The 25936-nt window shown below is 41.9% G+C and overlaps 1 protein-coding gene across 1 annotated transcript in view; it reads right to left on the bottom strand.

The window, feature by feature from the left end:
* Positions 1-22280, bottom strand: part of PRKAR2B (protein kinase cAMP-dependent type II regulatory subunit beta) — a gene marked incomplete at its 5' end in the record, with an annotated part of 70335 nt that extends 48055 nt beyond the window's left edge. The window contains one exon of the mRNA XM_084206556.1: positions 21953-22280. Within this exon, the coding sequence (XP_084062682.1) occupies positions 21953-22280 (328 nt within the window). The remainder of the gene's footprint in view (positions 1-21952) is intronic.
* Between the last annotated feature and the right edge of the window lie 3656 nt (positions 22281-25936).

Below are 25936 nucleotides of genomic sequence, written 5' to 3'. Positions count from 1 at the left end.
GTTAGAGCATAGCTTTCAAAATATTTGTATTTCAATCTGGAAATTTAACAGCAATGGTAATATTTCAGTGATGAAATCCATTAGTTATTATTTTTTTATTTCCCTCACCAAATAAGTCAGTCTCAGGATTTTTTTTTTTAAAACTGAAAACAAAATGGAAGAACAGCAGCACATAGGCTTGGCCTTTACACAAAGAGAAAAGGTAAATCACAGCCACAGGTGCTTCCTGTATGTACCAGTCAGCCAAAGAACCTGACAGGTCAGACAGCAACACTGCCACCAAATTTCCCAATAAACAAATCTTAACATCTCAAGAACATCTGAAGCCCACTCCAACACTCTGACTAACCTCGGTGAAGAATCCCCACGGTTCCTAAAGAGGCAGGATCTGCACACAGAGGGATCTGGCTCCCTCCAAAGAAAGGTGTGCTGCTGGAAGGCATTGCAAGCACACACTTCCAGGAGGAAAGGGCTCCCTAAGGAGCTGAGCCTGCTCTGTAGCCTGGGAGACAGAGTGCACACGGACACATGCATTCCTATAGAGAGCAGGACGCAGGCAGTGAGGCATGAGGGTATCACAGGCTTTCAGTGAATTCTGTAGACTCCCTGAGAAGCCAGAGATGAGGGAGAAAACACTATAGTGGTAGCATTTATGTGCTACTGGGAGAAAAAGAGAGAGAGAATATAATTTGGCTGTTGCACAAAAAGTAGATGTTGGCAAGAAAAGATGGCTTCATCTCATGGGATGCCCTAAAATTTAATAATTTTTAAATTAAAAATTACATCTACAGATTTTAAAACCATCTGTACCAAAACAAATACATACATAATTTATGCTGCCTTGCAGACATCAATACCTCTATAAAGGGATTAAAATACACAGAAACCAGAATATCTCACTGTTGTATGAGGTACAACGGACTAGCCTGTAGTTCCCCAGGTCTTCCTTTTTTTCCCATTTTTAGAAAAGGGGTTTATGTTCTCCTTTTTCCAGTCAGTGAAACTTCACTGACTGCCATGCCTTCTCAAATTTGATGGATAGTGGCCCAGCCACTTCCCTGGACAGCTCCCTTGGAGTCCATGGATGCATCTCATCAGGTCCCTCTAACCTGTGCACATCCAGGTTCCTCAGAAAATATTGAACCTGACCTCCTACAGCAGGTGGTTCTTCATTGTCCCTGTCCCTTCTGGGACTCAAAGTCTTCTGCAACTTGGGTGCTGTGGCTGGAGCATTTGCCAGCAAAGATTGAAGCAAAAAAATTGTTATGTACCTTGTCCTTCTTCATACACAGATAATCAGGTCTCCCATTTCCTTCTGGAGAAGGCCCACATTTTCCCTGGTCTTACTTTTATCATGAACATATCTATAGAAGCTTTCCTTGCTGCCCTTGACATCCCTGATCAGACTTACTTTTCTCAGGGCTTTAGCTTTCCTAACCTGACTCCCAGCTGCTCAGACAATCTCTCTGTATTCTTCTCAAGCTACCTGTCCTTGCTTCCATCTGCTGTAGGCTTCCTTTTGTTTGAGTTTGTCCACAAGCTCTTTGTTCATCCACAGAGGCCTCCTAGCGTTTTTACCCGATTTCCTCTTTGTTAGGATGCATCACTCCTCAGCCTGGAGGAGGTAATTCTTCAATATTAACCATCTTTCTCAGGCTTCTCTTCCCTCCAGGATTTTCTCCCATGGCACTCTATCAAGCAGATCCCTGAACAGCCAAAATCTGCTCTTGCTGTGCACCCCAATCACCGCCCTGAGGATCTCAGACTCCACCAGTCATGGTCACTGCAGCCCAGGCTGCCCTGGAGATTCACCTTCCCCACCAGATCCTGCTATTGGTGAGAACAAAGTCCAGCACAGAACCTCTCCTTGTGGGCTCCCCTGTCCCTTGGAGAGTCACCATCAATGCATTCCAGGCATCTCCTGGATTGCTGTGCTCTGTTGTGTTGTCCTTCCAGCAGATCCTGGGGTGGATGAAGTCTCCCATGAACACCAGGAGTTCTGAATGTGAGAACCCCCACAGAGGACCTCATGTGCTTCCTGGCCTGGCAGCTGTAGCAGACCCCCCTACAATGTCCCCTGTCCCTGCCCTCCCTTTAATCCTGACCCACAGGCTCTCAGCTGGCTCCTCTTTCCCCCAGACTTTGCTCCATGCCCTCCAGCTGGTCACTGCTATGACAGCAACACCCTCCCCTCATCTCTCCTGCCTGTCCTTCCTGGAGAGCTCTGTCCTTCCACTGCAGCCCTCCAGCCCCAGCAGCCACCCCCGGGCACGAGAGCACAGCCCTGCAGGTGTGTGCACATCTCTGCCTCCTCCTGCTGATCCCCTGTGCTGGCTGTGCTTGCACAGGGGCAGTGCAGCTGGGGCCCCAGGGAAACCAACTCTGCCTGGAGTTACTCTGCAATCTGGTCATTTAACCCATCAGAACACAGAACCTTGAAATGGAAATAAGTGATGTAAATAAGTCTCTCCTACTTACATCAGTTAAAGAGATTTCAGCTCTCGTGAATAATTGATGCTGTATGTAATTACAAACACTGAAAATAAAAAAAATTAAATGGCTGCCTGATATGTTAGCCCAGTGACCCAACACAGTGAAATGGGCTGTCACAGCTCATTATTGGGAATCAAAAACAGCTTGATCAAGATTTTAGGCTTTTTTTTTTTATTATTTTTATTTTTACATCTATTCTTTCAGATTAATGTCCCATGTTAAAGCAACAAAGTGAAGATGTTGATGAGTTTTTCCATCCTAAATATGTATCCTGTTACTTAGCATATTTGCCCTTAGAAATTCATCCTGGTTACTGCTTGTGACCAGTACACTTGGTCATTATCTGATTAAAAGTAATCAGTGATCTAGATAAGAGGAAACAAATACACATCATTTACAGCAATATTTCTAATCTTCTGTAATACCACAGGGCACAAAAGTTAATTTGTGTTAGAGTTTGTCTATGTACAAGCAGAAGATGTATACATGTGTGGAAATCTTGGTTTGGAGTACTTGCTGCCCTCCACCCTGGATTACTCAGGACACATGATGAAAAGCAGTAGTGTCACAGACAATGCCTTTTGAAAGCAAAACTGAGCCTAAAAGTACCAATGGAATGAATGTAGGAGGGAGGTCAGCCTTCCTGGGCCATGGCCTGGGCTACAGAGCCCCAGTCCTTCCCACGGGGCTTCATCAGGGGTCACCACCTAGAGAACCTTTAGTCTTTACTGAACTGCCTGCTCCTGCCCCAGCAGAGTGGGTTGGGCTTTTTTTGTTTGTTAGGTTGATGTTTTTTCAACATTATCACTCCACCCAACATCACTTGCAGTAGCATCCTGCTTTGCTAATGTATTACCATCTCCAAGGGATATTCTGCTATAGGCAGAGCACAGCTTACAGTTGCTACCAAACAATCTGACTTAAAATGTCAGTAATGCTTACCTTCTTACCATCTCTAAATGGCTTCTTCTCACTTGAAATTTCACAAGCTATTTTAAGAATATTGTGGTTATTTGCTTTCTAACACTGCTGCACAGACATTTAGATCCATTTCGTGTTCTTTTCTGCTTTCTAATTTTGCTGCCTGGAGCATATATACTAATGTATGCATGCTCCCTATCAGAACACAAGAAAAACTGGTCATTCTGCCAAAGCTCTACCAGCAATGCCCAGATCAGCTGGGATCCTGTAAAGGATCAAATTGGCATAATTGCTTCAGGTTCACCATCTCATGAAATAAAAAATCCGTACCTGTCCTTGAAACAATATTTCTGTCAAACTGAAAACTAGAGCACTGAAGATTTTACATGAATGACTTGTTCTCCTGATTTCCTTCTTTAGCCATTACATAACAGTGCTTTAGGTCCTTTGGTGGGGGGGGGAGGGAGGGGTTGGTCTGTTTGATTGGTTTATTTTTTACAAAATTTTGGCCTGTGTCTTTTGTCTCTTGACAAGATATATTTATTACAAAAGAATAACATTGCAATCTCACTGGTGGAAGTGGGCTGGAGGAGATGTCAGTATTCTTCTCTGAAGGAGTGCACTTTTGTGTAGAGTTTATAATTATCTCATCTATTTTATATCATTTGACAATGGTGAACATAACTGCTTTCTCCCATACAATTCATACTACCCATGTTTAATCTAAAGCCTCAAAGCTTTTGAGACTCAGGTTTTCCTACTATTTTTCATGTTTTTGTCACTTTGCTATCAGGTTATTACAACAAATCCTACATGGGCAAACACCATTAAAACTTTCCACAGCAAAGATTTTATACAAAGACTCTGCTTGGTTCCTAGGACTGCCTTGGCAGAAATGTGTGGTACAAAATACCTTGATGAAGCAGTATATGAATATGTATAATCTGCAATCTGCATTGCCTGCTTATTCACTTCCTGGTGAAATCTAAGATTTTGGATTTGATGCATATTTTAAAGTTTGCATATTTTAAGAACGTTACGTACTTAAAGGGAGTTTCTCTTGCATTCATGATAATGAATTCCCAGCTATTCAGTTCTAAAATAGACAATTTTGTTAGCTTTCAGATAATGAGGCAAAGCACATTTTCCACACTTGGTTTTAGAGACAGGCTGAGAGATGTACCTCATCAGAAAGCACAGTGACTGGAAAGAAAAAAAATTTAAAAGCCCAAACCCCAATTGTTATTGCTTTAATATAATGAGAAGAATGGCTGTTTCAGAAAATAAATTTGAAGAAAACCCAAACCAAACAAAATAAATATAAGCATCTAACTAGAAAATCCATGGCCAAAAAGAGAAGCTCTTAAGAAGTATCCTGTCCTCACTCCTACCACAGAGAAGAAGCTTGTGGGTGATACTGATGGCAGGATAGTGCTTCCTTGAATCCAGCATGCTGACTAACAAAACACCTAACAGTCCACAGGCAGAGCCAACCACACATTTCCTAATCAGATGTTCCACTGGTTAGACTACAAATAACACAATTCCCACGTTAGACAAACTGTCCCATGTCGGGCAGCCAACCAAAGCAGTTTGTGAAACAACACCAAAACAAGCAAGTCCCAAAATCCTCACACCAGCTAGGAGCACACCTACTGGAGTCACTTAACTTGGGAGCTGACACCTTCCCCAAGCTCAGATCCCACAGGTCTGTGTGTGGCTTCTGGGAACAGGTTTGGGATATTTCTGGGGTTTGTTTTTCTGTTTCTAGTTAATGCCTGTACTCTTAGCTACAGACCTGGGCAACTCCAACAACAAAAGCTGCGCTACAAAAAACTTGTGTAGAGATCTGAGAGTTTGAGTCAAAGGTAGAAGAGAGAGGAGGGAAAAGACAAAATTCAAAATATTTCACTATTTCACTGCTTCCTTCCCATATACATGCAGTGCTAAATTACTGCAAGCAGCTCCAGGGGATTGCAGTGAAGCTGCTGGCCAAAGCAGCCTCTGTGACTTGGCCTTTACAGTTCTCAGGGCAAGTGAATGAAGCACAGGTGGTGCTGGCAGCTGCACTCACTTCAACACTTGGATACCATGGCACTATGTGCTCTCATCTACCCCTGCACATGTGTGGGACAACAGGAGTCCAAGGAGAAGAAGAGATTCAGCTTGAGTAATACAAGCATCTACCTCCCTTTGCAACAGTCAGAACCACTATCCACATCCACAAGACCACTGATGATGCCCTAATTATAGAGCCCCCAGGTGTGGTTCAGGTTGACTTTAATGAATGCCTGTAGGAGCCATGGAAGGGCATAGAGAAATTCACCAAAGAATCCCTGCTGACAGTGATACCTAAGTGACTCCACAAATCTTCACAGGCTTAATTTTTGAGTTAGCTGCATGCTGGCCTGTTGACATTGCTCCAGCAGCAGTGCAATCAGCTGCTGCTGAAGACATGTGAGATCTCCCAGAGCAACTGAAGGACTGCAAATAGCAAGAAAAATCCATCAACAGTGAGCTACTGTGACTTGAAATAAAACAAATTTTTGTTCTCTCTATTGATAAAGAATGACACAAAGGAGCAGCACATTGACATATCATGCTGTCAACAATGAACTGAGGATCTCACAAATGGCATGTAAGATCCATGCCATTTGTAAGATCAGCAGTTTGATCCATTTGATCCTCCAAAACTGAACAGCTGGGAGTTGTTCTCCCCTGACCTGGGCAGGTAAAGCATGGTGACAATCAGGGATAGCCACTTTCCAAGAGACCAGGCAGGACTTAGACCCACTCCCTTGTGATGGCTGGCAACTGACCAAAGAGCAAACAGAGCACGGGCCTCCTCTCCATGATCATCACACCATCCTGATCCTGAAATTCCCCCTCACATGTGTAGCTCTCAGTTTTCAAGCATGTTACCCTGCTGTCAGTCTCTCTCTTCTAGCAAAGGTAGGCATGCAGAACATGCTGCAACTCACAGCACAGCACCTTGCACAGCTCAGTTTCTGTCTCCTACTTGGTCATGACACTTTTGTTGTATCATGACACATACATTTATCTGACCATGATCAAACACAGACCCAAGCTGCTGCATGTGACTGTCCCAGTGCCAATAGGCAAACAGCTAACATAGCACATTCATGGTGTAATGCCTTCATTTAGCATCTTTTCCCAGGCCTACACTCAGAACAGACTGTTTTTCTCTTCCACAGTAACAACATAGAACACCCCCAGAACATTCCAGGACTATACCCTGACTTGGTGAGGAGATTTTTGTGCCTCAAAGGTGTAATTTGTGCATAATGATGCCAAATATTGCCACTTGAGCCCCTTGATGTATCTAGTCTTTATTCTCAAACTGCTTCCTACCTGTGCCTCAATCTTTGAGGACAAATAACTCATTTTTTCAAGAGAATGGAGAGGTCAAAGAGATCCCACAGCTGAACAGACCTTATGGACAGATTAACAGGACATGGCTTTTCTGTCCTGAGCAAATCGACTCACGCAAGTGAGCTGAGGAGTGGCAAAGGAAACTGCAGACACCAATTTATTTCAGTTCCTTCTGCTGTGTTAATGTTAAACAGAGGTTACTGGCAGCACCTGAGCAACATTCCCTGGGAAAAGGGGTGGTCAAAGCACAAAGATGTACCTTCTACAATTTCTTTTCTTGATACTGCAGTAACGTTAAAAGCCCTCCACAATGTAAACTAAATCCCATTATGTCTTTCAGCTCCATTACTTGTGCATCACATTCTAGTAATGGCAAGTAGTAGATTTTTCAGCACCTCTCTATTTTGCTCAATAGTTTGGGCAGCACTTGAAAAGTTGCCTCTCTTGTAAGTAAACTTCAGCATCACAGTCACTTTCACACCCATTTTGTTCTTTCCCTGGCTAGGGATGCTTGAGAACATTGTCCTGACTTCCTTCAGTAACTATCTGTGAGATTCCTAGCAGGGGCCAGCTCTTGATAGCAAGACTGATTAGTCATCAGGCAACAAAATAATTATTGGCATAAAATAATGGTGTTCCAACAGAGGGCTTTAAAAAAAACCCCAAAAACCCAAACAAACAAACAAAAAAAAACCAAACCAAAACAACAACAACAAAAAAACCACCCAAAAACAAAACAACAAAAAAACCTACTGTTCTTCCACTTCAGATTCCATAGCAAAATTACATGTGATCATGACACCATTACCTGAAATACAGCTACAACCAACCACAGCAAATGTCATGGGCTATGACCCAAGGACTACTTTCCTGTAGACCCATGCAAGAAGTCCAACACACATTTTCACATTGTCTATTTCCATTTACCTACCTGGGAATATGATCCAAGATTTGGGTACTGAACAGGAATATACAGAACCAGAATAAAGGCAGATTAGTAGATGCAGATAATCTGGAATATTGCTCAGACTTTCTGCTTTGGGAAATGGCAGAAATGCTTTAATCTGTGTGTGACAAAGTGCTACTTGTCCTGATAGTCTTCCCACAACCTACACTGCCTTCCAAAGAGCGGGTAAACAGAAAATGTCCAGAGTGCATTAAAAAAGGAAAACAAAAAACTGCCTGACTGGGTACATGGCAGACTAGCAACCCACACCTCTGGAAAAAAAGAATGCCCTACTTTCCAGGCTATGCCATATTCCAAGGGCAAGCACCAAAAATTCTTCTCCTGAAGCCAAGACATTGCGCAAACAAGCATGCTAAAAAGCAGACTGGCCTAGTGATCTGGATATTCAAGTATCCACAAAGATACACTAGTTTCTTCTTTAACTTACTGAAAGATGCATGCTTTACGTTAAATCCTCAGCAGAAAAAAAACCCAATCCATTTTTGTAAATTAAATCGGAATTTTCTAACATTTCTGTCTTGCTTTTTCAAAAAAAAAAAAAAAAAAAGAAAAAGAAAAAAATCAAAACCTACACAGACTGCTTAGGCATGGTAGGTGTTCCTGTATCATGACCTTAAAATTTCTGTAAGTATTATAGATTATCACTATCCAGTTTTACAGACATGCCAGTAATTCTGATAAACATGCCTCTTTCATTTGTTTCACACCTCCAGTTCAAAGCTCTCCTTTTTGCTTTTAAAATAAGAAGTTACTTAAAAATCAAACTACTTCCCTAAAATATCTGGGATCTGACAACAGAAAATGCAGTCAAATAAAAGTAATATGTATTAGATATCAAAACTACTGATCACCAAAATTACTTTTTTAAAACTGAAAAGTATGATTAAAATTTCTTTTGATAGAAACAGGAAAAGAGTGACAGTTTTGTACCCAGTGCCAAGTTTCACCTCAGATTCTCACTGGAATTTGCGTGACTTTCCAACTACAGACTCCAAAACTTCAATCTTCTTTCCACTCCCTTAAGCACAATCAGTTATATCCATCTGATCCTCACTCTAGGAACACAGAAGCCCATATCAAACAATAACTACACAGAGAGAAGTTATCCTTAGAAAACCTTGCAACTGCTCAATCTCTAAAACACAATTTGTGCAAGAAAGGCATGAGGCTAGTTTTAGAGGGGGAGAAAAATTATACCTGAAATGTACTGCATTAAAGGCTCTTGCTGGAAGGAAAGCTAAATTCATCCCTTCATCTGGAAAAAAAAAATAGTTCTACAGCTCTATAAACTGTTTTGTCCTGGAATGGAGAACACAAGTTAAACAATGTCAGTTCCTAGCCAGAAGTAAATATAAAGTAGGGTTTCCGGAATAAATGTGTACATCTTATTGGCTCAGTCTTTACATTTTCAAAGCAGCACATGTGTTTATACTCTGACCTTTGTACATTTTCCAAATGAAAACAAAACCAAAACATCTAAGCAATAGATCTAAGTATTTTCAGCAATAACCAGGCTCCTGTTACTTTCTGAGCATCAGTCCAAGTGAGGTAACTCCTCCAAGTGTCACAGCAATTATATTTCTACTCTTGATATTTAGGAAGATAGAGTGTTGTTCCAAAGAACCTTGCCTGTCAATTTTAAATTGTTTCAGCAGAAGCCATTCAAACATTGGAAATAAGCAAGGGCAATTTCATTTTGCAAGTGATACACAAATTTTGCAATTTCATTTTGCAAGTGATATCACAAAGTGATAACAAAAGAAAAACCATAATATATGAAAAACAGTAGCTGATACCTAACTAGTACCTACCATAAAGGACAGGTCACATAAATTCAGTCTTGGCCTGCCAGCTGATCAGTACAGACATTCTCAGTATCAGTACTAGATGGCTCTGAACCAGACACTCAGGTGTTTCCTCCACCTGAACATTGTACTGCACCTTTAGGCATCCACTGCTCCCTGAATCAGACTCAGCCTTAGGGCACAATACACACTCCATGCTATGTACCCACTGCCTCTCTCAAGCCACCAAACTGAATTGTTTTCACCCCAGCTGAACTGAACCCATATGTCCTGGTTTAGGGCAAATTTGGGAGGAAACTCCAAAAGGGGTTCCTCTAGAAAGCAGAGTCAAGTCCTTCTCCCTGCTGGTTCAGGAAAATATTTCCTTGGAGAAAAGTGGAAAAACCCTGTTTATTTGACAAGCAAAGCATTCACAAGCATAAGAAATGAACAGTGTTAACCAATAAACCTCTGGCTGTTCTGAAGAGATGGCAGGCTCAGGAAGTCCCTGCTGTGGCTGTAGCTCAGCTGCCCCAGGCTCTCACCAGTCCCTCCTGAGCTGGAAATGCCCCGGCCCTGGTGAGCCCCGGTGGGAGCTCCCGCAGCTCTGCCGGCTGCCCGGTCCAGAGCAGGGCTGAACTGCTCCCAGAAAAAGAAAAGCCACTGCCCAGGAACTGCTCTGCCTCAGCTAGCTAAAACCTAGCTAGGAGCCAAGGAGAGCTCTGTCCTGCTGTCTGTCCGTGCTGCAGACAGCGCAGCCCAGGAGCAGCGGAGCAGCCAGAGCAGCTCCTGAGCACAAACCGCGCTTCTGTTCCTGCCTCGCCCTCGGACCAGCCCCAGAGGTACAGAGCCCAACAGCCAGCAGAAACTGAACAGATGACTGGGGATAATACAAGCATCATAAAGTCACCCCAGGATACCAGACCAACCAGCCAGTGCTGGAATAAATTCACACTATCATTTAAAGAAACAAAGAAGGCTCATGCCAGCAGAGCTGTGTAGTCAGTTTTATTAGTTCTTCACAAGCAACTATACAATAACTTTAGCAAATTAGGCATCAAAACTTTAAAAAAAAATAAAAGAAAGAAGATCACTGAAAAGGACATTGCAATAGATGTCAAAGGTGAGACATCAGATGGCAACATACTGACCACAACCACAAATAATAACTGCTTTCTCAGAAGCTAAACACATCTTAGCAAGCACAGAAAACTCTGGGCTCATAATAAGAACAAAAATTGTTTTGCTTAATGGTTAAATTACCCCATGGCAGTGGAATGATGCCCTGCTCGTGCCATGCCAGTGCCTCTTAGCAGTGCCTGCTGGGACTGATCCCTCCTGAGGACTGGGACCACAGGCCAGCTCCCAGAAAAGGGACCCTGGGTCTGTCACCTCTAAGCTAGAAGAGGCAATAAATGGCCTGCTTTATTAGGGAGAAGCACTAATACTCTCCTTAACCTGTAGGATTCAAGAATGTCCTTCTGAAGCTCATTTGCATATTTAGTTTTGATTCTGTCAAGGATCCAGATGCTACAGTGGCAGAATTCTTCCAGAGTTAGACATCAAAACATTCTTCTAACATGAAAAAAGATATTTCAGTAATATGAGGTACAAGCTGACACCAAGATAACTACAATGATCTGGATCCAGGAGTACCTGTCTCCTCTTCTGAAAGGTCTGTACGTGCACCTGACATCAGCTCAGTCCCAGATGATCCTATATTATCAGGTGTTACAGCTGTGAAGACTGAGTGTCATACTACAGTTGTAAATATTAATCTGCCTCCTTTTGACTGAGAAGGGTGATCACACATATTTCTGTGATTTATCTCCCAAACAGAACTGCAAATAATTTATCTCAAAACAAGGGAAATGGATCTTAGCCCCTGACTGAGCTTCTGGATAAAGAGTAGACCAAGCAACCTTCTCAATTTCACATACTGAAAAAAAAAAAGACAAAAGCAGGAAAACAAAACACTTGATATCCTCTTAACAGCAGCAAAAGATGAAATTTTTCTTACGCTCTTTTGCTACCTCCTACTACCATTTGTTTCTTTTCACTGTTTGTTGGTTTTTTTTGTTTTTGCTTTTTTATTCCAGTGTATGAGAAAAATCCTTCCACCAAAAAAAAAAACGGTTGAGATGGAAGAAGTAGGTTGCTACACATTGCTGTACTTTTGTGCTCCATATAACCTTCCCAGGAAAACTCTCTGGTGGAAATGGATCAATGACATCCAATTTTGGCAGTAGCATGAAACTCAGGTCTTTTTAGCAGTATTTACAGAAGTTCTTGTCAAGAAACGCCTCGGATTCCCAAAAACAAAATCAGAGAAGAGGACAAACACCGACATATTTGCATGGAAAGCATAGCATTCCCTTATGAGCTCAAACTGTTCTTTGATTAGATTTCCCAAGACTTCCCAGCCTCCCTGTGCCTCCCAAAACCTGCATCTGTGCTTAATGAAATAATTTAAAGGATGGACCTGAAGAAAGTATGACATTTTTCCTCTTCTTTTTTGCGTTTTTTGAGGCCATAAACTGAAGTAATTGCAGATGAGCCATGTTCATATGACAATATATTCCAGATAGACAGCAAATTATGGTGCACTTAAATCAGTGACTCCATTTTATTCCTGATACTAAGAAAGCAAAACCAGAAGAACAAATTACTTCTTTTTGCAAGGTGGATAATGGAAATTAATCTACATCTACTCCCACCTCAACTGCCAGCAGCAGCTACATTTCAATAGGAGGGGAAAACTGACAGATTAGCAAGGGAGACATGCAGAAAAATACTGCAGATAAATTTTTTAACACGAATTGAAGTTAGTAGTATCTAAGAATAAATAACCATCGATCTTCTTTCAAACCAATTCTTATATGTGCATTAGGCATTAAATAATATTTCCTGTAGGCTGAAACAACAGGAAGGAAGGTAGCTTGTTAACTTTGTATTTAAATTACCTCACAGACCGTTAAATATTGTAGTGGTGAAGGCTAGATCAAAGTTTCTCATGTTTAGACTACCTATTAAATACCAGTAGAGAGAGATAAATTATCAGCTAAAAGATGAGTTTTAGAGAAAGATGCCTGAATGTTACTCAAAGTTATTAAACAAAATGGCTGGGAAGAAAAAGCACTATGAGTTCAGAACTGAAAAATAAAAACCCCAAAAATAGATTTAAAAATAAAATGATGACTGGGTCTAGTACTAAAAAGACTCCTGAAGAAACAGGTCAATAAAGCTACCGGATCCTAAATTCTCAATTTCAGTAGAAATTAGGCGTAACTGGGGACAAAAAAGCTTAATATCATCAATTATTAAGAAGATGCAACTTTCAAAACTCATTCATGATGAAAAAATGGGTTTATTACAATGGTAGAAAACATTTTGTTTGAAGTCATAATAAAATTTTGATAGATGTCTACAGCACATATGGTAATTGTTTATGACTCCAAGTGTGATGAGTATCACACACATTGTTTTGGAAGAAAACAAGAAATCTCAGGAGAATTCCAGCCCTCTATTAGACATACTTTTTGTCATATTAACCATTGTTAAAACAGGAGGAATACTTAAACATATTTACTAGATTTTAGACATTCATTTCCAAGATATTAAATAGCAAAAATTTTTGTTCAAGGACTTGATTTCAAGGACTTGTGGTATTAGTCTGCATTTTTCAGCAAAGGCAATTACTGGCCCAAAGATGGAGTTCTTCAGCATCAATGAAAAGTGTGACAGCTTCAGAGAGAGGATCTAAAAGGGAACAATTTCAGTGGTAAAAATAATGGGAAACAAATTGGAAGGACCAGATCAGTGCAGTGACAATATATATTCATATGTGAGGTCACCCAAAAAAGGCCACAGCAAAGATGTCATGGACAGCTTGAGTTCAAATTAACCCATCTCCTGCAACACTTACAAACGCCTTACAACTCATGGCATTGAATTTGGCTTTTCACACCAGCATTACAAACTATCATTAAAATCAGAATGGGAAAACACACCAAGAATTTCAGCCTGTGTGCTTACACTTGGTTCCAGCTTGTATTCATCCCAACACCAAGAATTCAGTACATCTTTTATTCAGAGTCTACACTGAGGCTTTGCAAGGAATCTTTTCTTTCCAGTGTTGGGCAAGAATGTATTTTCTTCCTATCTGGTATGCTTTACAATGGACATCTCTGCTAAAAAGGTACAATATGAAAACACTACCACTACTTATAAAAACATGTTTGACATCTGCATCACAGGGATTCAGAAGGGATTGACACTGTTATAAAAATCTTTATACAAGCAGGATGGCACCTGGAATGACTGAACAGGAAAGATCATGTTACTTCTCCTTTCAAAATCTATTTTATACAGCAATTTTCTAGACCCTCCATTGAGGAACTCTTCACAATATTTACTAATTGTCCATTTTAGCCCAGCTTTACAGAAACCTCTTCAGTCACATAACTGAAATTGTACGTGTCAGACAGCTATTCTCATTACCAGCCTTTACCTGCTCAAGCTCTCAGCTGCAAGTTCTTGCCCTGATGATTTTTTTCTTAATCTCATTAAGCAATTTAAGAGTCAAACACATAAGTGAAAAACACTTTCTGTTGTTACAGCATGGTTTTTACAACTCTACCCTCCATTATCCAGAGTGTTACAGCACAATAAGGCAAGGCAGATTAAATTAAAATTTGGATTTTTTTTTATTGTTCTATTCTTTATAATTTCCCTATTTTCTCTGTGGTCCACAAATTACTTTTCTGAGCAGCAATGCTAAAAGGATGCCGTTTATGGAAAGGATGGCAGACTGCCATATGGCTGTTGTACAGTTCATTCTGAGGATACTTTGTACCTACAATCTGCATTTACTCCTATGCACTTCAGGCACCCTTGCCTGTCTCCATCCCCCTTCGTTTCAGACCTCCCACGTTTTTGTAGGACATGGTATCACTGGAAATGCTGAATGAGGCACTGGACACTTGATTACCATCATCTTTTTGATGTTACCCCAAAACTATGTGCCTTCTGGGTTACTTGCTGAATTGATATATATCTGGAATCGTGTATTACACTGCCTAGAAACTGCAAATAGAAATTCTCTGTGAGTACTTCTGCTATTTTTATCACTAAGTGCACAAAAAAATTGAAGCAGAGCTCCTCATATTTTTTTAAAGACCAATCAAATTGACAAACATGATGTTTTTCTACAAGGAAAAATGTAATAATGCCAGTCAATTAGAAACGTAAAAAATGAAGAGAAAACACAGCACACTCAAAGCCAAATTCCACCCTTCAACAAAGTCTCGTTTAGTACCATGAGTGAAAACTGATCTACAGACCAAAAAATGTATTCAATAAAGAAAAAGAATAAATGAACCCTAAGTTTGTAATTATTTGTCATGATCAAAACATCCTGTTCGGTTCCATGCAGCAAATGGGTGATCATTCCTACCCAGCACGTGGAAGGGTTACCCTAAAAGGGATCCCTGAAAGGATAAGGGGTTTCAGTATAAAACCCCTATGTAAAGCTATCTAGACTCACCACTGTCATCATCCAATGTCCCAAAGAAAAGGGGGAAAAAAGTGTGCATTTCCTTTAGAAGTCTCATAAGATTACTTTCAAAGAACACCCTAATTGATGGATGTTTATGGTAATATCTACTTATAGACAAGCTTATTTCTTTTGACAGGTTTCTCTAGAATGCAGTAATTCATGTATACACAGAGTTCATCTTTTGTGCACCCACATCCATAAAACAAGCAACAGTATCAAACAGACAATGTGATAAATGTATCATCCCTGGTAAAATCACCTCTCCTTCTTCCAATTTATGTACGTCAAGACCTATTCCAGAAGCAGAGAACACAGCCATTTTTAATGGCTCTTTTGCTCATACTCTTCTCCCTCCTTCATTCACTTTTTAAAAATTGCTAACCTTTTTAAAGCACAGAACTTCTGTATAATTACATTCACTTGAAGCTCATAATAGGAGTTCAAACCTAGGTTGGTAATAGTTACACTCCAGCGTGACGTTAAGGCATTTTCATTAAAATAAGTGTTGATGAAATAACCACTGTGACTTGTACTAAGCATTAAAAGTAGGGATGCTGAACCCTGTCTGTGATGCACTGTTCAACATTTCATTTCTTCATCAGCACCATCTTGGCTCTCTCAGCCATGAAGGTGGCAGCTGTACTCCTGTGCCTGTTAAGCTTCTTCCTAATGATCACTACTACTTTTTATTTTTTATAACAGAAAATGGTTGAAACCAATCTGAATCCTCCATAAAAAACCTGAGTTGAAACTTTCATTAAAATGAAAGTGTTATGAGGCTTCACACATGGTAATAAGAGAGATGACCATGTCAAAACATTTAATAGATCTCTCAGCATCGGATGACCAAATTCGCACCCATACAATGCATTGACCACTGATTTTAGCTAAGCTCACATTTATGCTCTTCTGAAAATATTTATAAGCCAAACAGAATCTCAGTAGAAAATTCAGGACATAAATTTGGGACAGCAGGGCTATAGCTGGGTAGAAAAATAAGGGTGGAGAATTTCATGAGCTTTCTCACATGTGCTGTCTATTCTTTTATCTTTTTCCCCTTACCTCAGTTCTGTATCTCCTCCTTCCTCTCGTTTTTAGCTTTGTATTTTCCTTCCCACACACTGATTCCTTTTCTTCTTCCATTTCCTGCCTTCCATCTTGCCTTCCTGCTTCTTTCATCACTGTCCCAACAAATGAAATTTCCCAATCTAGAGGTCATCTTTGATATTTGAAACACAGAAGTGCAGCAGCAGCCTGTACCTTGACTAACCTGTACCTTATGACCTAAATGTGTGATTTCCAAACCATACCTTGCAGATTTACAGGAGCAGCTAAGGCCAGTAATTCTGCAGAGATTTGACTGTTTAGGGACATTTCACACAGACTGAGAGAGCAGGACAGAACCAGAGAACACAATGCAATACTTTTGCATAACAGACTTGGAATAAACCATGAGATATACATGTATTTAACCAAGCATAACTTCCTGACAGATGCATGAAGCCCCTCTGTGCAGGTTACAAGCGCTAGGTCATTGTGCTGTAGGAGTGCATTCTAAAAACAGGCACTCTCTTAATGTCCAGAGATTATTCTCTTCACCAAACAGGCAAATAAATTGTTTTTTTTTACATTCACTGAAATGCATAAACAGGAGTAAACACAGGGAACAAAAAAGATAAGGTTTCTTTGGGAAACTGAAATGAAGTCAGCAAGTGAAACAATATTCCTAGAGAGCTCCTGAGGAAGCACATTCTCCTTTGAAACAGACATGACACAAGCAAGAAACTGAGCATTGCTGTGCAAACGTTAGTACTGACATTGCTTATAGGCTATAATTCATAATGCAATCACTACTAACCCATGCCAGCAAAATTTTATGCCTTCCTGTACATCCTGAATTAATGCTGTTCTCTTTTTCCAAGCTGAACAGTCAGCCAAAATGATCTCCACATTGTTTCTTTAGAGAAAAAGAAGCTGAAGACAAATTCAAATATTTTTAGTATAGTTGTACTACCTTTATGTCCATAGGTCTTTGGAAATTGCTCCTGCTTCTCTTCAATACACTTTAACAAACTCCAACAAAATATTAGCCAGCAGAGACACTTCCACTCATGCATGCTTAATTTTGAGCAGGGATGCATAAATACTTTTGAGTGGACGCTGCTATCATTTCAACTAAATTATTAATATAAACATACTTTTTTTTTTTTAAATGCTTGTGTCAAAAGTATTCCTTTCATCTACAATCACAGGTAGATACAGGTCTGAAAGGGAGTCATAGCTCTACCAACAAAGGCTACTAAATGGTACATATTACAACTTCACATTTCTAGTCGCTGATAATTTTGTCAAACTAAGTTTTTTGACACAAATCTCTCAACTGTGTGAGATTAAGGAATTAAAAAAACAAACAAACAAACCAGAAACAACTGCCAACTTTCTTGGGTTTACTCTCTAAAATAACTGTTAGCAGAAAGAAAATATTTTAGTTTGCTCCTGCCAAAAATACTGGAAACCATTATTTCAAAAATCTGAATTTTTTAAAAGATTTATAGCAAGGATAGAAAGCTTTGTGGTTTTGTGACTGGGTACACTAATAGAGAAGAGCAGCCAGTAGCCACCCCCTGACCAAGACCCACTGGACTAGCAAGGCACCGAATTCTTGCAGCTGGAATTCTCTTCCCTCACAGAATCCATCCTCTTCCCAAACACCCACCCTGAACACTTAATTTACACATGGTATTCCCTGAATGACAGCAGGCACAGCCTAGCAAACTGCAAGGAGATCTGTCCCAAAGCCTTGCCAAGGAGTGCTCCAACAATGCCCTGCTCCCAAGGGACTGGGCTGTGCCTGGAAACTTGTCTCTTCCAAATTGCATCCACAGCAAGGCTGCCCCAGCCTGGATCCAATTGGGTTTGTCCTTATAACCATACAAATGATGATTTATTTCTTTCTGTATTTCAAAACTTCATTTCTAAGGCTGGCTAAGTACATATCAGATGGTAGTGATTTCAGCCATTCCCCATCATACTGCAGATTTCAGTTTGAATATACATATTTATAAGAAATTCACATGCTTTTCTATACAGCTCCTGATTTAAGGATATCCTACTACAATTTGTATGTATTTTCATATTGCTCCTTTGTTCCTACTGACCCCTTCCACTGCTCCAATCTACCCATTACCTGCACATGACACAATTGTAGCTCTGTGCAAAGTTTTTTCTCATTTCTACAGTTTACCTATTATTTCAAAATTTCTATGAACAGTACATCTGTAAAGCACTTCAGACTGAATAAATGAACTAAAATAAAGACATGCCTTTAAAATTGGTAGAGGTAGAGGATGTATGTTTTTACCTAAACAGTGATCTCATATTATTTGGGCACAATCAGTGGGTTAAACTGAGATACAGACTTGCATTTTCTAGCTCAAGTTTTCAAAGAAGGAACTCAAAGCAGCCAACAGAAGCACACGGGGGAGGAGAGGGACAGCTGTAGTATTTTCCTGTTAAAACACACCACTATCTGAGAAAGACACCAAAACAAACTGAAGTGAAACAAAACAAAAGAAAAATAAAGTAAACAGAAGCTATATCTTGCCAAATGATACATACAGCACTATAATTTTTGAGTTTAAAGCACAGCAATGTTACCTCAAAAAACTCCACTCCTAATTCATATTAAGGCTAGATGAAATACAAATTTTTATCTATGGCAAATATTTTAAAACAACTGTTACAAATTACATAGGTGGTTGCCCATCAAACTAAGTTGCAAATCAACATTAAGTAGTAACGTCAAAAGAAAAGTATAGTCACTGTAAAAAGAACAAGTAATTCAATGAACATTTTCAAATTTTGCAGACACAGTATAATAAATCTTAATATGCACTTCAGACCTGCTAAAAGTTAGACACATTTTCTAAAATAGGGCTCATTTTAATGTATATTTCCTTGTCAATTTAGTGTCTGCTGGTTTTTTTCGTAGGAATTAGTTGTTGTAACTGATTAATGCCAATACACCTGTGTAGGACAATTAAATGTTTTTTTAGAAAATCCAAGCAAATGAATCAACTAGAAAACCTGAAAAACATTTCCAAATTAAACTGTGTGTTCTAAAGGGGATAATCCAAATGCTCTGAACATAAAGAATGTAATTTCTGAGGTCACCTTAACTCCAGGTGCCAAAGCCATGACACCAATACAACAAAGTTCTCCCCTCAGACAAGGTAACTGTTTTTACCTTTATGCAATTTCTGCAGTGAGGTAAGGGACACAGCAGAGACCCAAACAGAGTTTAATTCAAGGTTCACATGTAACTCTTAATCCTGAGTACACAGTTTGTTTTTTTTTCTTTTTAACAGAGCTTATGCCTCAGCTCATCATTTCTGAAACAGGATAATGCTCATGTACCTTCCAAAATACATTTCAAGGACAAAACTAATACTGACAAAGAGTTCAACTGCAGTGCTTGTAGGTATTTAGAAACATGTGGTAGGGAAAAAAATTAGGTTTGGAGCATTTACAGTGAGAGCTCAACAATGCTCTGACTGAATTAATGAAGGAATACTGTTGGTTTGATATTTCAAATTTATGGCTTTAGCAAAGGAAAGATACCAACACCAGGTCTGACATCCTTCACAGAGGTTTTCATTTTACATTTGCTTATCAACATTTCAAATCTATTGCCCTCTCCTAAGGATGCAAACAGGACAAATTTGCTATACAGAAGAAGTTTAATAATTCATGAAGGCAAAAAAAAAAAATTAAAACTTTCCCCAAGCTTCAGTTCTTAAGAATTGCTACTTCTAGAAAAAGAAAGCAAAAGCATAGAAGAAACATGCTTTTAAATTAGTATGTAAACCCATTAGACAAATATTTGAGTACAAGCATTTATGCCTCCAGTTATTAACAAAAGGCTGAGTGGATGCATTGTTTTGTTACCTTAGAAGAATATATTCAGGGCAGACATAAAATTTGAATTTATAATACACACTCCTGCACAATGCACACATACACAAGCACATTATTAGTAATCATTTACCATGAGTTACTTTTTATTAACCTTCACATGGCTTCACAAATATTTTCATTTTTTGTTTCCTTTAATTAATAATTATTTGAACTGCTAGAATTTACAAATCATAATACAATAAACATTCAAAATATATTAGGCTGAAAAATGTGCTATTTTAAAAGGGTTTTGTCAAACAAGTAAATCAATTCATCAAACTAAGAGATTCTAGCAGGTCCCTTAATGAGAATATTGACAATAATGGCTTTCTCTCTTCATAATCACAACAAAAAGACTGTCAAAAGAATCTTGATTACTGGTATTTATTCAAAAAGCTTAGAAAGCTTCTTAGAGCACCCTATAAAGTTACAGGTATGTAAAATACACACATTAATAAATAAAACTATTTTTCTGCACTTCCCTCCATACAACATTCCAGTTTTCCATTTACCAATGAGATTGTTTGGTGTTAGAATAATTAATGTTTGAAAGACCACATCTCGTGTTAGTGAATTTAGATAATTTTTTTCTTCCGCATCATGACCATTTCAGTTTTCAAAGACAGCAAATTTTCAAATTTTTACTAATTTCACATAATCAAGCATTCGAGTTTAAAATTGCCACATAAATCTGCAGAAGCTGATTGACAGATTCAATTTCTCATTAAATACACGTGGGTATAACTGCAAAGAACAGATGAGAAGAATGGCGACTGTCTTATGTCTCATGGGTAACATGAAGCATTTTGAAAACTTACCCACTTCTTAAACGCCTACTTGTTTATCTACATTTCCTGATGAAACGCACATAACACATCATTTAAAAACCCGCACTGAAATTCAACTAGCAAACAACTGCCTTCTGTACTCTGCTAAGTAAATCTACCTCCAGCATGACTCGGAGGGATGACTGCTTTGACGATCTGATGAGATACACTACAAGCTATCCTCAAAAAAAATAAGATGAAGATGCTTGGACGCTTTCCTCTTCTCCATCGAACGGTACTGACTGACCCTTCAGTCAGCCTGCTCATGACACAAAGACAAAGCACTTCAGAGGCAGCCCCTACCCATCCCATAACCCACACCAGCAGATGGATTGACACAGGCTCTAAATAAAACCTGTCAGGCACACAAAGATAAGGTGTCATTAGCTGCGTGTAGATCGGTGTTACCTTCAAACACAAAGATACTGCAAATGTTCTTTGCTGTCACAGCAACACTTGTTCCAAAGGCCCTTCTAAAAGCAGAAAATTTCACTCTGGCTTTCAGAAAGAAATTATGTTTAAAATTGTGCTCTACTTTCTAAACGACATCTAAGTGCATCTACGCCAAACGCTTAATCAAGTGCGTGAATACAGTAACCTGCTGCCCATGAGAGGTGTTCTCTGAGGCAGACATACCCTAGCACTAATTACGGAATGCAGATTTGCTCCTATAAAAAGGAAACATATAGACAGACCTTCGCTAGACTATTACAGGCTCACACGCTACAAGCGCTGCAGCCGGTGATACCGGTATGCCAAACACCCAGCACCGCGAACACCGGGGCAAAGCCCGGGAGGTTAAAGTTTGCCGCGGGATACGGGAAACCTCCCGCGGGCTCCGCTGTTCGGCGTCAGCGCGGGCGGTCCGTGCCCGGTGCGGCCGCTGCCGTGCCCGCGCCCCGCGGCCCCAGCGCGCCCCCGCCGCCCCCGCCGCCCCGCGGCTCCGCGCCCGGGCCGGGACCGCCGTCCCGCCGGCCGCGCACCTGAGCCGGGGCGGCCGCGGGAGCCCCCCCGCGCCCCCATCCCCGGGCCCGGCGAGGCGGGGGAGCCTTACCCGGGAACTGCTGCGGCGGCGGCGGCGGCGGCGGCTGCTCGTCCTCGCCGCTCTCGGAGTCGGTCTGCATGGGCTCCTCGGCGAAGTTGACCCCGCGGGCGTCGGGGGGGCCCCGGCGCGGCGGCTGAGTGCCCCTGTCATGGCCGGTGCCCGCTTTGCGGCCGCTCGGCTCCTTCTCCGCCGCCTCCTTGGCCGTCGCCGCCTCCTCCTTGAGGCGCCCGAAGTACTGGAGGGCAAACTCCAGCAGGTCCCCGGGCTGGCTCCGCAGCACCTCTACCGTGAAGCCCTGCAGCAGCTCCGTCAGCCCCGCCGGGATGGAGATGCTCATGCCGGGGCCGGCCGGGGGGGCGCAGCCCGGCCAGGAAGGGGGAGGGTGAGGGGAAGGGGAGAGGAGAAGGAGGAGAAGGAGAAGAAGGAGGAGGAGGAGGAGGAGGAGAAGGGGGGGGAGAGCCCGGGGCCGGGGGTCGGCGGCCCGGGGGACGAGGCGCGCCCGGCGGATCGCCCGTGGGCAGCGGGAAGGGGCAGGCGGCGGCGCAGGTGGGAGCGGGCGGGGGGCGGGCCCGCGGGGGGCAGCGGCTCTGGCAGCCTCGGCGGCGGCGCCTCCTCCCCCCGCGCCGGGGGAACCTCGCGCACATGTGACCCGGGAAACCATGACAACCTCCCGCCGGGGACTGCGGCCGCCGCGCCCCGCCCGCTCAGCGCGGGAGCCGCGGGGCGGCGGGCAGGGCAGGGCACGGCGGGCAGGGCAGGGCATCTCTGCCCCCCGCACGGACTGCCCTGCCGGGGCACGGCCCCGCCGGGCAGCGCGGCCCCCGCCACCCCCGGGCTGCCGGGGACCCGAGCCTTGAGCGCCTTCCCCCTGCGGGGTGTCCGAGCATCCGCCCTGGCGACCAGCGGGGATTCCCGATGAGCGGACACGGCCCCGCTCAGGGAAGGACCGCAGTGCATGTAGCATTTCATAGCTGATTCCTGCTGTGCCTTTTCGCGGCCATGCACCTCCTTAAGGCTCTTCTCCACATCATTCATACGCATAGAAGTGCTGTCGATTTATATTCATCTTTATTATTTAGGATGGGAGGGGTGATGTGGCGCTAGCAAGAATATCCTGTTTGTCAGCTGATTGTTTAAGGTCCACGAAAAATTTAACTGGAGAGAGAAACAATTGTTTAAATATGGGGGGAAAAGTCCAATTTAGACACTGCTGAGTGCCAACGCTCAGCATAGACGCTCTTCCAAGCCATGCTGCGGAGACTACTTAGCACAGTGGTAAGTGGGTGCTGCTTGTCATCACCTGGAAGCTTAAATGTTTTAAGTAGAGTAAGTAGCAATTACGGGTGCCATGTTTTTCAATGCTTCACTAAACGCTTCTTGAAAATGAGGTCCGTGGAATGCATGAAAACTGCATCCCCCCCCTGGTTTGTTATCACCTCTGAACAATGGCCATCGTTTTGGGGTTCCAGAAAGACTCCAGTTGGAGTCTTATTTTTATGCATCAAGCAAATTAACTGCTAAAATGTCTAAGGCTGAGACAACATGGCTGTTTGATAATTGATTTCATTAAACATTCAGCGTTGCTCAAATGGTCTTGCAATGAGCTTAATAAGGGCTTAGAGTAAGATGAGCAGTCAAATGTGAGTTTGTAGTAGCAAGATGCTGAAAGACCTGACCTCGAAAAAATAAGGTGACAGCAAAATGTAGCAATCTCTGTGACACTTTTCATACAGATAGGGATAGCAAAGCCAGTTCTAAATTGAATTAATTTCCAAATGGAACCCAGCTCTGGTTGTGTATTTTCAAATGGAGCTTTGTTCACAAGTTGGATCTTCAAAGTGTTACAGACTAGGTAAAATAGTGAAGTGAGCAAACCATGGTACTGCTGCCCTGTAACAGGCAGGAGACACCCCCGCAGGCTGAGCTGTGGAATACCTTCGAGCAACATCTTGTAGCTCCATTTTACACTGCAGGCCATTATAAAGTACTTTCTTGAAGTTAAATTCACTGTTGTTTAGCACTCTCCTGCTTGAGTAACCTCTTCAAAGTCAAGCTAAGTCATCTGGGGGCAGACCACGAGTTTTCTCTGGACTGCAGAAGGTTGCTCTGTTGTCAGGCTCCAAGAACTGCTGCAGTGTCCAGGGGCTGCCAGCACATCCCCCCTTGATGCCATGCCTCAGTGCTGGCATGCCCTGACCACAGCTGCCTGCTGGAAGCACTGCTGGTGCAGCGTGCAGGCACACACATTGAAATGGCTGAGAATCGAGTGCAGCAGGAGAGCTGACACCTGCACATCATGGACACGTGCATGGCTTAGTCACTCCGGAGGGTGGCTTAGCCAGAAATGCCAGATGGGCTCATTCACAAGTTTGGGAGCTTAAAAACCTTCTCACACCACTGATAGGATTGATCTGTTTGTGACCAGGCTGAGACATACCTAAGCTTTGAGAAAGCTCCCAGGAAGAGAAGTGTTAGTAATTAGTGCCTTCCAGGCACTAGGTGTCCTGTGAGCATATAATATTCCATTTAATGGAGTCTTCCAGGATTAGAAGAGTTGTCATCCCTGAGGTTTTCTCGTACCCAGACAAGGCAGTCTTTTTTTCTAGGAATTTACCAGCAGCGTAGTGTCTTTTGCCATCTAAACAAGGACTCCCCTACTTTGTCAGAGACTCTCATCCTCCCAGACTTAAAATGAGATCAGTTCTCTGAAGACATCCTCAAGAGCCAGCCTTTGATGTTTTTATGCAAAACTCGGGTAATTTGAATAAGAGATTCCTAAGTGGCAGAACTCTAAAAAATGCTTCTTTCTAAAAAAAGTTTCAAAACAGCCCAAAACATTTGTGTCTAGTGAAACTTACCTTGAGGTTTGCATATCTCAAAGGATGGCAGCAAACTTTGTAGTTCAAGTTGGTGTCATCTGGTTTCCTTAGATGCTTTCTGTTCCAAAGACTTTGTATTGATATTTAAATTGCTTTTAAATCCTCATAAGGAGGACAGCTGTCGAAAATATGTGTTATGTCTAGCAGAATGAACAGTTAGCTAAAGTATTGCTTCACACCTCTCCAATGAGTTTCATTAGTTACTACTAATTTTTGTGTGCCATTCTAGTTCAGCTGTAAATATCTTCTTTAAAAAAAAAGAGAATATACAACCTACAGAAATTCTTCCGTACTGAAAAAGGATTAGGCAGAATATTTGCCTTGCAATTCCAAAGGAAATAACCTAAAGACTTTGTTAACAGATGCAGTTTTCATGACACACTGCTTACCTGCTTTGCCTGTTCTTCTTGTCCCTTCACCTGGTTGGCAGCAGTGAAAAACTAGGTGATGAGAACTAACAGGGGAGAAATAGCAATTGTCTCCCACAGGACAATTCCAGACAGCAGGTTGGGAATACTTTGCCAGAGCTCAGAGAATAAGATATTTTCTGATCACATGGAGGATAATGAACAGGGTGCAGAACAGATTGGTGTCAGACTTTCAAGCTTTGTCTTTACCAGGGGCAATGCAAATTTCATAAATTTAGTGAACTTTACCTAACAAAGTCCATCCAAAATCCAACTACAAGCCTGTTTTGTTTTGCCAGGTTTCAATGTTTTGCCTGATAAGAATATTTTTCTCCAGTCCTTCCCAAGACCTGCTGTGGAACACTGAGCTGCAGTGCCACAGGTGGCGTACAGAGGCGTGCACTTAACATCAGGGGTGTACACCAGGCTAAAGCCCTTTCAGCCCTGAGGAAAGTGACTTTAGCAAGCACACCAGTGGAGTGCAGGCTTTTAAATCCTTTGTCTCCTTGTGTCAGGCAAGAGGGACTACAGATTACTGTGTCCTTGGACTGGCTGCACAGCTAGCCCAGAAAGAAGAGACCCTGATCCCATCATCTGTAATAGCCTCTCTCAATTTGGCAACCTAGTAATTTCCACAGCGGTTCTCCATGGAAAGAGTTCACATGGAGAAACACATGGCAAAGCCAGGCCCTCTGCCTAATGCAGGA

This window comes from Fringilla coelebs (assembly GCF_963513975.1).
Source record: "Fringilla coelebs genome assembly, chromosome: 5".
NCBI lineage: Eukaryota > Metazoa > Chordata > Aves > Passeriformes > Fringillidae > Fringilla > Fringilla coelebs.
The sequence above is the reverse complement of the archived record's forward strand: the minus strand, read 5'-3'. Positions and strand labels throughout refer to the sequence as shown.